At 41.7% G+C, this 15,748-nt stretch overlaps 1 protein-coding gene and 1 long non-coding RNA gene across 3 annotated transcripts in view; both read right to left on the bottom strand.

The window, feature by feature from the left end:
- The window catches only part of LOC117468342 (uncharacterized), a 57,899-nt gene extending 55,492 nt beyond the window's left edge, over positions 1-2,407 (bottom strand). Inside the window, exons 1-2 of the long non-coding RNA XR_004554471.2 lie at positions 2,330-2,407; positions 2,194-2,253 (exon numbers count right to left, since the gene is read on the bottom strand). This is a non-coding gene — a long non-coding RNA (uncharacterized lncRNA). The remainder of the gene's footprint in view (positions 1-2,193; positions 2,254-2,329) is intronic.
- A 1,114-nt stretch (positions 2,408-3,521) lies between these two features.
- Positions 3,522-13,151, bottom strand: LOC117468277 (glucoside xylosyltransferase 1-like). Of its 2 annotated transcripts, none has more exons than XM_034112305.2 (7): positions 12,896-13,151; positions 11,423-11,627; positions 11,044-11,175; positions 9,786-10,037; positions 9,188-9,311; positions 8,692-8,864; positions 3,522-5,669 (listed from the first exon to the last, which is right to left on the bottom strand). In XM_034112305.2, exons 1-7 carry the CDS (start codon positions 13,093-13,095, stop codon positions 5,508-5,510), a joined length of 1,248 nt encoding a protein of 415 aa, XP_033968196.1. In that variant the 5' UTR covers positions 13,096-13,151; the 3' UTR covers positions 3,522-5,507. The 2 variants fall into 2 exon arrangements, with proteins under 2 accessions (XP_033968196.1, XP_071057838.1); XM_071201737.1 differs by lacking the exon at positions 3,522-5,669 and adding an exon at positions 5,700-7,739.
- Between the last annotated feature and the right edge of the window lie 2,597 nt (positions 13,152-15,748).

Consider the following 15,748-nt stretch of genomic DNA (forward strand, 5'->3'; position numbering starts at 1 on the left):
AAAGTGCCCTAATTGCTATATTGGCTATGACAGCCTTGTTCTTTTCTTTCGTCACTAACGCACTCCATCAGCCCCTTTTTCTCTGTCCTCCCACTAAGCACTCATCTCTCCTCTTCAACATTGACATGACAATGGCCAACCTTACCTGGATAAAAAAAAAATCAATGTCTCTTTTCTCCATCTCTCTCACACACACACACACACACACACACACACACACACACACACACACACACACACACACACACACACACACACACACACACACACACACACACACACACACACACACACACACACACACACACACACACACACACACCGAGAACGCTGGAGGTCACATTTGTATTTTAAATAGTTTCTCTGCCGGCCATGATGGCACAAAAGAAATAAAATACGAGTTATTTATCACGAGATAAAACATATAGTTTCAGGAAAAATGAAACCTCGGGAAGATGGAGGATATTGAATTTTTCAACGTGGTGCTCAATCCCCAGCCATTGTCTGCCTCTCCCTGGGGACCTGGCCTGTTACATGTTGCATTTAAGCACACAGTTCAATAAAGGTAATTGATAAGCTCTCATACGGATATATAGTGATGAATGAAGGATGTTTCTGCTGCGATGAATCAAAACACCTCCGGAGTCATAAATGGGCGGTGGTATCCCCCATCTAATGAGAATAAGCATAAACTCATTCTCCATAGTCAATGACATACAGTGTCGCAGACAGGCGTCCACAGGGTGTGTTATTGGGCCATCACTTACACTTTATGAGCACCTCACAGCTGAAGCAGAGATGGTGAAGCACCGGCTCATAGATTATCGGAAAGTCTATTGATCCGAAAGGAGGCGATAGCAATGAAGCATCAATCTTCTTCACGCTAGATCTCTATGGAATAAACTAACAAAGGTGCCTCGTGTGCTAAAAGGGGAATCATGTAAACGACCGAGCGACTTACAGTAAGTGCAATAAACCAAACACAGAACAAGAGAAATTACGATATATTTGCTTCGAATGAGCCAAACTAATGTGCTTTTAAGTGTTGATGCATAAGCTTCAAATGGGCTAAACTCCTCAGGTGCTAATTCTTTTTTTTGGGGTGTGTTGCGTTTAACAGTCAAGGTACAAGTCAAACAGGTGTGTTTTCAGTTGTTTATGAAGACTTTCTGCTGTCCTGGTTCCACCATTTTGGAGACAGGAGAGCAAACAGGTGTGTCTAATGGCGCGTTTCCACTGCAGCGGGTAGCTCGCTTTAAGCGTGCCGAGACAGTTTTTGGTTGCGTTTCCACTTGTCCTAGTTTTGGCCCGGGGCTACTTTTTCACCTTTTTTCTGGCCCGACTAAATCGTGGTTCTAGGGCCAGGAACAACCAGGCTGAGTCGGGCTGAGTATGCTAAACTAGAGAGAGAATCGCTGGCAAGGGGGCAACAACTACAACAAGATTAACATATTTGACCGTGATTTAATTGTAATACACGTTTCAAAATGATGCCGAAGTAACAACATACTGATACCGGTTAGTAAAAACCATGAATTAATGCTTTGACAAGTCTGCAGACAGACGGCAGGCAAAACACCCTTTTAAAATGCGTGTTTTCTAAATGGAGCTTGGCTAAGCTAACGTTATATATGCTCCGAACGTCCACACTCAAAACAACAGCCTACAGACATAAATAAACCAGCGACTGTATTCGCCATGACACAGGCAGTCTGTGGTTTGTACTTGTTTAACTTTTGTCTAGTTTCTGAACAGATATGAGGAGCTGAGAGCTCTGAGTGCTAAGAGCTAACGGCTGTGTTGTTTTTTGGGGCGCTCATTGAAGATGACGTCAGTCACCTCACGGCTCCGCCTACACTGCGTTACTATAGTAACTGCCCCAGTTCCTAAACTGTAATGGAAGCGCAGCATTAGTTGAAGGAACCTGGGTCCCTTACCGTTACATGAAAACATATGTAATCAGATTACTGTTACATTTCAAAACATGGGGATTGCAGGATTATGATACAACAATCCATTTCAAAATAAAGAACGTTATAACATACATCGTTACAATTTCCCATGAGTCTCAAAACACCAAAGGAATGAGTGAAACCATAGCTACTTTCCCAGTTCACATAGTGGCCTGTAGTTCACAGAATGCTCTCACTGGGTGGACATTTTGCATTTAAGAAAAAAGGTCAACAACATTACCGTTCGATGTAAGCTGTGCCTTCCAGCTGTAGATGTACTTACTATCCAAGGAGTCCACATCTAATTTGAAAAGGCATTAACATTTAAATGCTTTGTAAATGTCGCTAGATTTGTAATCCACTTGACGTAGGCGTACCTGAATTTAGTTTTTCATTCAGGCTTCTTTCATTCTTCTTTTTTCTTCCACATTGTCACGATGGGTTGTGGAGCAGGTTGGACCTACATGCAGTAAACACAACAGGGAGGCAGGTTTGAAACAGGAATATAAGTCGAGCAGGTAAGGCAGAAAAACGCAAAATAAAACGAGGAACTAACCGGGAAGACTTGGGGAACAGGGTTAGAATATAGAATAGAATATAACTTTATTGTCATCATACAAAGTACAATGACATTTCTTTGGGAACTCTCACTGCAGTAAACAAATAGACACAATAAATAAATAAATAAGGGTGGTAAAAGCAGAGGTAGTAGCGATGACAGTGCAACGAGATAACATTCAATGTCAATGTGCATATTTACACTTAAAGTCTAAATATATATATGAGTAAAATAGCCATAAGTATGTCTAAATAGTAGTGCTTGAAGTCAGGGGCGCCGTAAGGGGGTGAAAAGTGACTGGCAGGGGCCCAAACTATTTTAGAACATTAAGAAAAAAATGTTTAAGTAACCAATGTGACATCCTTTCATGGGGCCCAAAATCCCTGGCGGCGCCCCTGCTTGCAGTCTTTGAGGGGTTGAGTTGTGAACCGAGAGGGAAATCTAGAATCAGAAGGAGACAGCAAACCAGGAAAATAACAAACCAAATCACACCGGGGAAACATTGATGACAATTTGACAGAGAACACAAGGGCATAAATACTCACAGGACTTATCAACCTGACAAGAAACAGCTGGGGAGGGCAACGAAACACAAGGACATGTCTTCATTTTGTGAACGCAGTAGATGGACACCTCTTTTAACAAGAATACTGTGTATGATTTATGATTTCTTTTCTTTTTTTGCATTAAATTTCATTTCGAGGTCATCTACAAGTAACGGAAACATAGAAGTTGTTACAGAAATACATTTTAAAGTAACCCTCCCAAACCCTGATGACATTAAGTCAGTGTGCAACTACGTCTTGAAAACACCTTGAATTCAATTAGCTTATTTTTAGTTTTCTAAGTTACTTTCACATTTAATAGCTTATTTATCACAAATTATTCATTCACAACAAATATGGTTATTCTTAAAGTACCTCAAGAATATATGTTATCCCTCAGCATTAGGGGAAATAGAAAAATATAATGCTGCCCTCTGGTGGTTAGAAAACAAAGTGCTGTTCAAATCAAATTAAAATAGTCTTTAATGTAAAAAAACAAAACATAAACAAAACACATATATAACAAATAATATGTTCACATTACAACCATAATCACTGATAATAACATTTTGATTTCAACCCTTTGTGTTCTTAATACATTCAACAGTGCAAAACCCATAATTCTAGTAATAAAATAAATGCTTTGGCATGAGGAGAGGAACGTGTAGCTTATTTCACTTTGTATGCATTTTCTGTCTGCTGGCTGTACGGTATATCATAAACTAACTAGTATGAGATTAGCATTTAATCGTGTCTTAATTGACATACTGTAACATATCCTTTTGTTAAATAAAAGAAAGAAACATGGGTGTTCGAAGTAACACAAATGACAATGTAAAATGTGTAGTCACATGACCTCACATCCCTAAAGTGGATACTGATGTTTCTAAACATAACAATGACCTTTGACTGTTAAATCACCACATTTAACTTATCAGGTCAAAATAACCTGAGTAACAGATTGTACATTTACGGCCCGTCCACACAGCGGCGTGCGTTGAAGCTTGCCGGCGGGCGTGTCTGAAGCTCGACCAACAACCAATCACATGAATCTCCCGCCCCGGACACACAAGCACGCGGTTTGATTGGCTAGAGCTTGTACTGGCATATGATTCGATTGGCTGACGCTTCCGTCGAAGCTTCAAAAGTTGAACATTGTTCAACCTTTGCAGCGAGAAACGCGAGCAACGCTCCCACAATGCAGTTCGGCGAAGTGTGACGTCACCCCATTCAAAGTGAACGGGCAGAAGCGCTGAAGCTTCAATGCACGCCGCCGTGTGGAGGGGCCGTTACTCTGATAGAGGATCCATATTCTGTAGAACATCATATATACTGACCTATTCCATTTCTATAAATCCCATTACAAACTCAGAAATAGTTCTTATTATTATTCCACGCATGTCCTCTGGAACGACTTCTCTTCCACCTCGTTGACACTGGAGTGGTTTGTGAAGGTTGAAAAAGTGTTCCAGTGCGTACATCTTTTAAAACGATGAAAGCCTTTTCCAGTTCTGACATTATTAGTTTGTCTCTTTTTTATTAAGAGTATTTTACAGGGTTCAATAAATTCTCCAATATGGAAAGTCAAGAGCTTCTCTTCAAATCTTTTTACAAGATTATCCACCAGCAACTAAAGGCACTGAGAGGAGTTACAGAGAAGAGACTACATGCTTACTGGTTTTTAAAAAAAGTCCAAAGAAATGCAATAAAAACACCTGGAGGAAAAAAATCCACGCGTCCATCAGTCGTAAATATGTGGACTTTACATCACGCTCTAATCCAGAGCACTTTACAACGAGGCGAGGAGTATAAGTCTCACTTTGAGACAATCCCAACATGGAGCAGCTGATCACAGAATAAGCTCCACTCATTAGGTGTCCACGATGAAGTCCATGTATCTTTGAACAACTCAGGTTCATTGTTATGGTTTTCAAGTTTTCACACTATGCCGGAACGTCACCGTAGAATTTGGAGGAAAAGCTTGATGTTGGACGTCTCTGTCGGATGGAAACTATCACAACAAGTAGCAACATGGCAGATCGGCCAGGTGGACCCTGCATGTTGCTGTCGATGAGACTTTCCATCAGACTGAGCGGTGAAGCTCATTCAGACAAAGTGTGAGAGCAGGAATCTACTGGTTGGTGCTCAAATAGATAGTAGCCGTTATTGTCCGTCTTATAACAGCGAAGATACTAGTGGAGAGATCTTTGCTATAAGAAATACTAAAAAGTTGGGAGTGCTCAGAAAAAGGTGTGCACACGGGCCCTTATTGAACATTTAGCCAGGTACTGGTTGTTGCATTGTTTAGCCAGGTACTGGTTGTTGCATTGTTCGTACATCAGTCCAAAAACGATACAAAGCAGGGTCGAGCGTCCGGTTTCTTGCTCAAGGACAAGTTTGTACGTCCACAGGCTACGTTTCTTCTTTTATCCCACCCTTGTGATTGAGCTGTCACCGTCCAGCGGAGGACTTCCTGTTGATGTTGGCCAGGCTGTGTGCCAGTCTCCTTGTGAGGAGCGGGTGGGATTTACCGCAGTAAGTGTGTGTCGTCGTCAACAGCTGCTCTTCCAACGGATCCAACAAAGAAGTCACTGGGTCGGCGCCGAAAGGGTACTGCAACGAGAAAGTGATTTGTGGTTTAGATTTGCTGTGATGTGTCGTTTTTACATTGATCCAAGCATCATTTAGCAAAGCACTCTTTATTAGTCTAGGCTAAAATGGTATGGAGACTTTTCCAATTAAGATTCCTCATCCTTTCTCCCCTGAGGACTTCTCTCAAACTTCTTTTATTCTCTGCTTTCGGCAGCATGTGTGCTTTCCGTGGATAGATTACAAATCTGCAAGCCATGCTGATCTCATAGTAGATTCCAGATTAAACTAGGGCTGCACGATTTGGGGAAATAATCTAATTGCGATTTTCCCGACAGATATTGCGATTGGATTTGCGATATTTGTTTTTAAGCGACCCAACGGAAGTTTATTGTAAAATGCGGCCATATCTCCGGCTAGGAAGGTCGTATCAACGTGTTTCCGTCTCTAGCACCCCCGCAGCCCGAGCTACGAGTGAAAGAACTAAACTTACATGAAACTTCCGTTGCGATTTGATAATTGCATCATTGCTATTTCGATTTTAAAAAATCGATGAATCGTTCAGCCCTAGATTAAACTGATTGCTCAGACCGGGGGGAACATAAAGCGTCCGACTGTTGGAGTCACTTTTTATGCTATAGGCTTAGCGTCCATTGATACCAGGGGATTACAGGAGAGGGTTCACGTCTTCTCGATAATGAAGGAGCCTTTACAGCGCTCCGAGGAAATCAAAGGGGAATTACCGTTCTTTATGCCGGCTCATTTGCTTGTGGTTAGCTCTCTGATATTGGGTCACAAAAAGAAAATTGTGTTTTTATGAGCAGATGCAGATGCACGCACGCACACACGCACACGCACACACACAGGTCATAAAGTTGCATTTACAGTTGCTGTATTGATTTTGTGCGGCTGATGGGGATGTCGGTGTGCAGCCTCAGACTCTAAACGCACCATCGGCTGTAAAATTTAACTGCGGTTTCCTGGGCTCAGCTTTTTCCCATCGAGGGATGGGAGGAGGGTTTATGAGGGATGGCCCGCTGAGGTTTGTGTGAGACAGACAGACAGACAGACAGACAGACAGACAGACAGGAGCTGCTTATATCCCCATCTCTTTGTTTGAAGAACCAGAGAATGGACACTGATTTAGGACTTGTCTCAGCTAATATATAAACAACTCAACTTCGAGGTGGAATAATGACCTTATAGGGGAAAGTGCTAAACATAAACAACTTTTCTGAAAAAAACGTAATAATTAAACATATTTTAAGCAAAAATGCCATAAGTCGGCTTGTCCCGGCCTTTTACGTTTTTCTATTTGCTTTTTTTCTTCAATTTACATTATTGTAACAATAGATTTTGGACAAATGGACAAACAAAATTCATCAGTTTACACAAAATCTATGACATTCATCAGTTTTGTATTGCGGGGGCATGACTATATCTTTCATTTTTCGATATTTGATTTGAAGTGATGTGTCGGACACATTACATTACATTGCATTTAGCTGACGCTTTTATCCAAAGCGACTTACAATAAGTGCATTCGACCAGGAAGATACAAACTTGAAGAAAACAGAATCATATAAGTACATCATGTTTCATAGAGCTAAAACATTTCAAGTGCTACTCAACTGGCTTTAGATGAGCCAGCCCTTTGTTAGTATATAAGTGCTTTGTTAATAGTTCTATCGCTCGAAGTGGAGTCGAAAGAGATGAGTTTTCAGTCTGCGCCGGAAGGTGTGTAAGCTATCTGCTGTCCTGATGTTAATGGGGAGCTCATTCCACCATCTTGGAGCCAGGAGAGCAAACCCACGTGTTTTACTAATATTCATGCTTTTGTGATTTTGGTGAACAGAAAGCTAGCTATAGCGTCCTAACTCAGATAGGATGTCAACTTTAACAGACATGAAAAGGAATGGAAAATAAATTCATGAATGACTTGCTGTCACTATCACACGTTATGTTGCTCTCATGCTTTTTTTAGCTGCCAACGTAGCACTGTCCTGTTTGTTGTTATTCCCTCCCAACACTTCAGATGGCCTGAGGATCCGCTGCAGATGAACAAGACGTGGATGAAATGATCTGTCCAGTGAACTGAAACACACAGAAGATCAATCCGGACTCCTGGCAAAAACAGACTTAATCACATATCTATGAAAGTGTCAATACACATGAGAGAACCGGTGCTTTAGTGCAGCACAGGTACATGCGTGTGTCCTGCTCTAATTGATCCTCTCCTATAAAGCCACAGGTTTAACTGCAGGCCATGGATAAGGTATGGATCAGCCATCTCTGTGATGTGCACTCAATGCTTTGTTAATAGGAAAGCAATGACACTTCCACCGTTGATGGCTTCATTAAGTAAATGCCACCGGTGTCGTCAATATCATTACGCTGCTGGTAAACAAGCCATAAACATCCCCCTGGGGGAAATGAGCTTTCCAGCGCAGACAGTCCAAAGTCACTAAGGCTTATGGTGTCTCGGGTCAGCACCAATCCAAAATCTCATCTAGCAGGGTGAAGGCACGGGGCAGTGGAGCTGAGCAGCGGTCGCTGAGGTCAGAAAACGGCTCCTTTCATCAAATGCTGCACGGAAATACACCACGGTAACTTTGGAGCAACTTGGACTTTGTACTCTGATGCATTTGGTCATGCAGTTACACACCAGCCATAACTTAGTTCGAATGAAAACTCAACTTCTGGCACGTCTCCCTGGTGTTTCCACCACTGAGAAAAAGGTTTCTCTGGAGAGAGCGGTGCCGCCCGACGTTCAAAATATTGAAGCGTTTCAATTATTTAAACTTTAACCTCGCTGACAACCTCCTAATGCACAACCAATCAGATGACAGCTTTGGGAAGCAACGCAAGCTAGTAGGGAGGTAACCAGGAACAAAACGTAGCTCGCTGTTTTAACCCCAGTCACGATGAGAAAACATTATTATAAGATGAATGGAAAACCAAGTAATCTGAGGGCAAACATAAATACCATTCGAGCTGATAAACCTCGATCAGCTGTTTTAAAGTATTTGTTCTCGTTCATGCCCACCTTCCGTATGGCTTCGTAAACGGCCCTGAAGGCAGGTTGCTTGTGGTCGTGGTACACCCCTCTGTTTCCGTGCAGTATGTTGATACCGTCCTCCTCGGCTGACGCACAGTTGCTGCCATAGATGCAGTGATCTGGGCGGTAATTCCACATGCAGGGAAACTCCAGCAAACACTCTGCGAGCGAACACACACACACACACACACACACACACACACACACACACACACACACACACACACACACACACACACACACACACACACACACACACACACACACACACACACTTTAGCCAACAAATCAGTGCCAGTCTCAGCTTACTATACATTACTGAGGGCACTACTGACTTAAAGGGGACATCAAATCATTCCTCTTCAATGTGTCTTTATGGCTAAATATGATGATGTATGAACATGTACAGTTGTGTATAATAATAATAATAATAATAATAATAATAATAATAATAATAATACACATGCTTGGAGTGCAGCCTTACCAGGGTTGTGGTGGAAAATGATATTGAGAAGGTCCTGGTCCCCCCAGGTAATGTTGAGCTTGTATTTCTGAAGTAGAGGCATCAGCAGCTCCTCCCAGCGCAGCCCCACAGACGTCATGTCATTCTGTAAACACAATTTATTACACAGCTTAGTTGAATACTTGATTCTGGTCAATGGGGACGTTTCAGAGGTTATGAATACTCGATAACACACCGCTGCTAAGGAGGATCGAGGTAGAGTGGGAAAGGGGTTGAAAGACAGAGCGCTGGACGTCAGAGGAAGTCAACACTAACAGGAACATGGTGGGTGCTGCTCTGGCATTGTTGAAGGACTGAGGAAAAGAAACTATGAACAGACTTGGACAACAATAGTCAACGTTGATCAGTGCTGCCGTTCATTATAAATCGAGTTGTTTTTGCCGCAGTTCCAGCCGCCTCGCTGCACATCAATTCAAATAGTTCTTTACTGTGTGATCATTATGCCATGGTAAGTGAAGGCCTCACATTAAATGGTTTCACAGCAGGAGAAGGACATCTAGTGGCCAAACAAAGAAGCACAGGAACAAATCTCTTCTTGACAATGTGCCTTGAGCCCCACCTTGAAGAACATGCTCCTCATCCTGGTCATGTTCATGAGCATGACCCCTGAGTTGATGCCCGTCTTGCCGTAGTAGGGGTGGCGGGCGAAGCGGTTGTACCAGGCGATGCGGGGCTCCTCGTGCTCTGGGGCCATGGCAGCCAGCTGGGAGGAGTTAAAGCGGGTCAGGAAGGCCCAAAGGCGGTCCACGGGCTGCAGGAAGAGGATGTCCGAGTCCACGTACACCACGGAGTCTATGTCCTTTAGGATCAGCTGCACAGAGTGGAACAGACACACAGAGGTGTCACTGAGGAGACTAATTATGTGAATAATAATAATAATAATAATAATAATACATGGGACTTTTATAGCGCTTTTCATGAAACTCAAAGACGCTTTGACAGAGAATTAAGAGGAGAAAAAGACAAGAGAAAACAAAGAAACTAAATATAAATAAAATAGATAACAAAGAAATACAAAAAGAGATAAACAGAAGAGAAAATAGGGGAGGTGGTCAGAGATGGAATGCAGCGTTGAACAGGTGGGTTTTGAGTGATGTTTTGAATGCTGTGAGGGAGGAAGAGTCTCTGATGGATTGGGTAGTGAGTTCCAGAGGGTGGGTGCAGCAACGGAGAAGGCTCTGTCGCCCCAGAACTTGAGGTTGGTCCGGGTGGGGAGGGACAGGAGGTTGGCAGTAGCAGAGCGAAGGGAGCGAGTGGGAGTGTGTCTGTGGAGGAGGTCAGTCAGGTAGGATGGGGCCAGGTTATGGAGGGCTTTGTACCTCATCAGGAGGATCTTGTACTGAATTCTCTGGGGGATGGGGAGCCAGTGGAGCTTGATGAGGATGGGTGTAATGTGGTCACGGATTCGGGTGTGGGTGAGTAGACGGGCGGCGGAGTTCTGGATGTATTGAAGATTTTGGAGTATTTTTGCAGGTGAACCGTAGAAAAATACGGTTGAATACAGTCTGCAGTGGTGCTTGTTGGCCAGAGTATATTGAATTGTGACAATTTATATGTGTTTTGGTTTGTTGATCAATAGTTTTTATTCAGTTTTATTATATCTAACAATGTGTAAGACTATAGCTGAGGAAAATGTCTCTGTTATAGGAGCTATAGCACAGGCGAGTATAGCTGTCAATCCCAATTTTATACATGTTTCTATTTATAGTGCTCCAAGTTTTTCAGACCTTTTAGTGTGTTGTTATAAGAACATATTGGGAATGTCATAATGACGTCAGAATTCCACCGTGGTTTTCATGCTTTCATCAGAAACTCACAGGTAAGAAGAGCCTCTGGGAAGCGCAGGGTTTGAAGAGCTTCTTCCACTCGGCTGCGTTCTCACTGGGGAAGCTGATGGAGTACACGGTGTAGTTGAACCGGGAGCGAATGAAACCTGGCCACGACTGCAGCTGGAAGACAGACGGCATTTAGGGTTAGTACACACTCTTAAGATTTGCACACCATCTGTTTGCATCTCACATATTGATCTATTAGTACGATAAGCAGTGTTTCATTTCACTGTAAAGCATTGACATTTTCCTAAGTCATCTTATGCAACATTCTCTCTCTTGTACTATTTCATTCCTACCCTGTTTCTTCTTGCCCTATTCATTTTGTTTTATAATAATAATAATAAAGCTTTACGTTTGAACTCACAGCTTCCATGAAACTGGTGTGCAGCTGATCCTCGGCGAAGATGTGCAGCTGGAGGTGTTTGATGCTGAAGAGCACAGCGGACTTGATCATGGTGAGGGTCTCCTCCAGCCTCTCCCCACAGGCCACCACAGCCAGGTGCATGGGGGCTTCAGGCTGGACGCTGCCCCCCCCTGCCTCCACCTGACCCCGCTGACGCATGATGTACCTGAGAGAGAGGATGGAGAGGATAACAGATGGTATAAAAAGTGAATTCTAGAGACCTTGGGATAATAGTAGGTTTACAAATATTATTATATATCTTTGTTGAACAAGACCATGTACAAAAACACATGAATCTCAAAAAGACACAAGATGCAATATTCATATTCAATATCCAGATTATAGCTCTGGGGAGGTACACACAAAACAAACAAACATGTAATAATGCCTATTACACTAACAAATAAAAGAGATCAAATACAGATGTATACAATATAAATACTAGTACTCTGGTAGCAAGGTGGCGTAGGATTTAGGATCAGTTATTTGACCCTTGACTTTGAGGTCCAAATAAATTGAGTGCTAAAAAAACAAAATATTGACATACTCGAGCTCTACTTTTGGATTTTTGTTTTTATAAAAACATTACCTGCTATCAATGTCAAGCCACCAGAGAATGGTTTAACGTCATTATGCCATTTTAGCAAATTCTCTAGAGTATGCCACCCCCACATTTAGCTGTGGATATTGAGTATGTGATAAAATGATGGCCCTTTGTTTTCACCAAAACAGCAATTACTCTCTGATTCCAGCTTCTCAAATGTGCTCTTATGTTTGTATTTGTCATAGTAAACTATGTTTTGGGACTTTTGGTCAGACTAAACAAGCAATTTGAAGATATCACTTATTTGTGATATATTGTCTGGTCTTTTCACAGACCAAACCACTAATGCAGAATCTATTAAATGATTATTAAACAGTAGTAGGCTTTATCCCATGGATTTTCCTATGACTCACTGGACCCAAACTTGCCAACAGTGAATTTTGTAAGGGATTAGAAAGCTTAATACAATTGTTGACTTTATTAGTTTCTCCCCCTATTTATCTTAACATCTCCTCTCTAACCTGCATATCTGGCAGACACACAAACAGTCATGTGTGAAAGCAATAAGGCAGTAAAGCTAGTTTCACAGGCTAAAAAGTGCATTTGAACAGTGAAAAGATGCTAAATTGTAAGGCAAGTTTAGTCATGCTCTACTATGTATCTGATGTATTAATTAATCTCGAAGATCGCACACCTGTTCAAATCTCGCGTTACTACAGTAATCACAGAAATCTGTAATGAAGTTTGGTGCCGTTCGTCACATTCCTATACATAACAAGTGTGGTACAGAGTAGATACCTACAACTTTACCCATACTTATTGTATGAAATGCATTTTCCCCCAAGTTGTACCCCATTAAAGTACGAAAAACCTGCATAATTTAGTCCTACCTATTGTACCAGTGTGGGCTTTGGGGCCCGGTTTTGTCCACGGCTCCTCGCCTGATTCCGGGGACTCTCGGTGGGATGAAACCTCTCGGACCGTTTCCACCGAGCGACAAGTCCGAGTAAAACAGTTTACTGTAAACATACACACCCGAAAACACGGCAAACACTGTGCACAGCATTAGTGCACGAATGTAGCGCCGCATTTTGGAGTTTTAAAACGCAACTCGGAGCTAAAGTCATGACACAGAACTAACTAGTGTGAAATAATAACTGCAAAGCTTGACGCAGTGACAACACACTTCCGGTGCACGTTTAAAAAATAAAGCTCTCATCAGCCGTTGAAACATTGTTTCATGTTACACTTTGCAGCGTTCTTCAACATTTCTCCCACTTGTCAAGCTTTTAAACAAATGATGCAGTAGCTTTATATTGAGTCAGAAATACATTAATGTTATGTCTAATATGACAGATATGCTAACTACATTATATAACACACAAGTGCATGCTACGTCACTAGATAATAATACTAGGCCATGCATATTATTAGCCATACAACAATGTAAACACTTTAAGGATTTAGCCTTTTGGAGCTATTTTGTATCGAACCTACATTACAGTAAGTCTATCTTTTAGTTTGTTTTGTTTTATTGTTTGATACCTTAAATGTTTACATCTCACTCACCAGAAACCTTAATGGGTTTCACATCTATCTGTTCTGGAAATGTAAGACCCTTTAATAATCTAAATTATGGGCATTCCCCCCCCCCCCCCCCTTTAATGTATAATAGATCATAGCTCAGATATTTAGCTCCTAAATGCATCACATTTGGCAAACTCACTGCTGAAAGTTGGGAGGCTCGGAAATACAACTTAATACTTAATGATATGTGTGCAATCCTATTTGTATATTGTAAAACTATTTGAACATTTCGTAATATATGCTAGTGACTAGTCTAAATTGCTTATGAGGTTGTGCAGCTCTCTGCAGTCGTTGTCGTTATCACAATTGTCAGGCTTTTATTTTGAAGGCCATGCAATTCATCCTGGTTTCTCTTTCCCACCATCTTCACTTGATGCTTCTTCATGCAACAGAAGCCGGAGGTCGAGACCCTAAAAATGGGGGGAAGGGTGGGAGCGATAAGGAAAGTTGGTTCTCCCCTCTCCCTCCCCCCTCAGCTGTGTCTTCTCTGCAGCAACTCTCAATTCATTTCACCTCTGAAAAGAGCCTTTCAGGGCTTTAAGTGACTAGTCTTTATTGTTGTGGCTCCACAAGACCTAAAGTACATTTCCATCAAGTGTGGGGAAATCAAGGTAATTGACTGTAGTGGTTGATTAATCAGTTTGTAAACCATACCATATACTCAGAACTACTGTAAGCCTATATAATCAGGGCTATACGATTTGGAAACAAATTATAAATGCGATTAGTTCGACTGATTTTGCAACTGCGATATGTAGGCTACACAATATTGGGGGTATTGATAAATGACATCATTATCCAATAACATTGAAAAATACATTACAAAAATTATCATAATTCGATCTTTTAAGGAGGATTAAAAATGTGCAGGAAAAATGTAGAGTAGAATCTGATTTGTTGGCCGGGATATTGTTCTTCATCGTGTGCAGTGTGTGGGAGAGAAACTTTAGGATTGTAGCCTTTGCCGACCATTGACATGCACAGAAACTTGTATAACACTCTACAGGAAAAGGGAAAACCCTAAGAAGCATAATAGGGCCTCATTAAAGTTGTAGGCAAAGTGAAACGACAAAGTTAAATGATATCTTTCGTTTACATTTTCTTACTCAGACATGTAATAAGCAAGTTCACACATTTTTAAAACAATTGAACATGGCAAAGCATGACACAAAATAAAATAACAGGTGACAACCAACATATATTTTAAGTGTCTTTCAAAATGTTGCCACAAACGAATGACAGATGTGAGTCGGGACAGTTCTCACAGGTCCACACAGCTAGTCCCAGCTAGTGGTGAACCCCTGAGATCTGCCACACACGAAACGATGCTAAACAAACTAAGAGACAAAGCCTGTCCCACAATATACCGAGACCGTAATATTATCATGCCATGACAGTTCTCAGGATCTGTGCTAAAAATGTTAAAAGTAAAAATCTGGACAGTAACACTGCTATGATGGATAATACAACCACATCAAAACATTGTAGTACAATTTTTTTTTAGAAATGTATCTCTACAGGTTTCATAAGTTATCGTGTTGATCTATAGTAGTTCTGCTGGGGGTTTAGTATATTTCTAAAGCTCCCCCACTTTGCTACGTCAAAATGGAAGAAGCCGTTTTCTTAAGTCCGTCACACCGCAGGCCGTCACATTAATTGTGCGTGTCCAGAAGTCAAAGCTCCATTTTTCGTTGCAGAAGCACCACGCTTTGTCCGAACTGGGTCCACGGTGGGGGGCCAACCAGCATGAGCCCCCTCTGGTCGTCCACTGTGGCGCTGAGCAGGTGCAGCGGAGATTTAAAAAGGAGTATACCGGAGTCTTTTACAGCCACTGTCCCTTAACTAAACATTACATGTAGTTGACAAATAACCACTTTCTTTCCGTCTCTAAAACAAACATTTCCATGGTAAACCTGACTTTTTTTTCTTTCTTCGAGAAACGTGAATATGTATGAAGAACTGTTCCTGTATTTGCGTCGATACATCTCATTCTGTGGAGGTCATGTGATTGACAAAACACCTTTTTTTTTTTTTTTTTTTAAATCCTGTCTGGACGAAGTTTGGACAAAGTTTCAAGACTGTTATTAACAACAAAGCTGCATTAAGTGATTTTCTTTCATTAGCATGACTCTGCAAAGAAACCCACCCCTGAGAGA

This window comes from Pseudochaenichthys georgianus, chromosome 23 (assembly GCF_902827115.2).
Source record: "Pseudochaenichthys georgianus chromosome 23, fPseGeo1.2, whole genome shotgun sequence".
Classification (NCBI taxonomy): Eukaryota; Metazoa; Chordata; class Actinopteri; order Perciformes; family Channichthyidae; genus Pseudochaenichthys; species Pseudochaenichthys georgianus.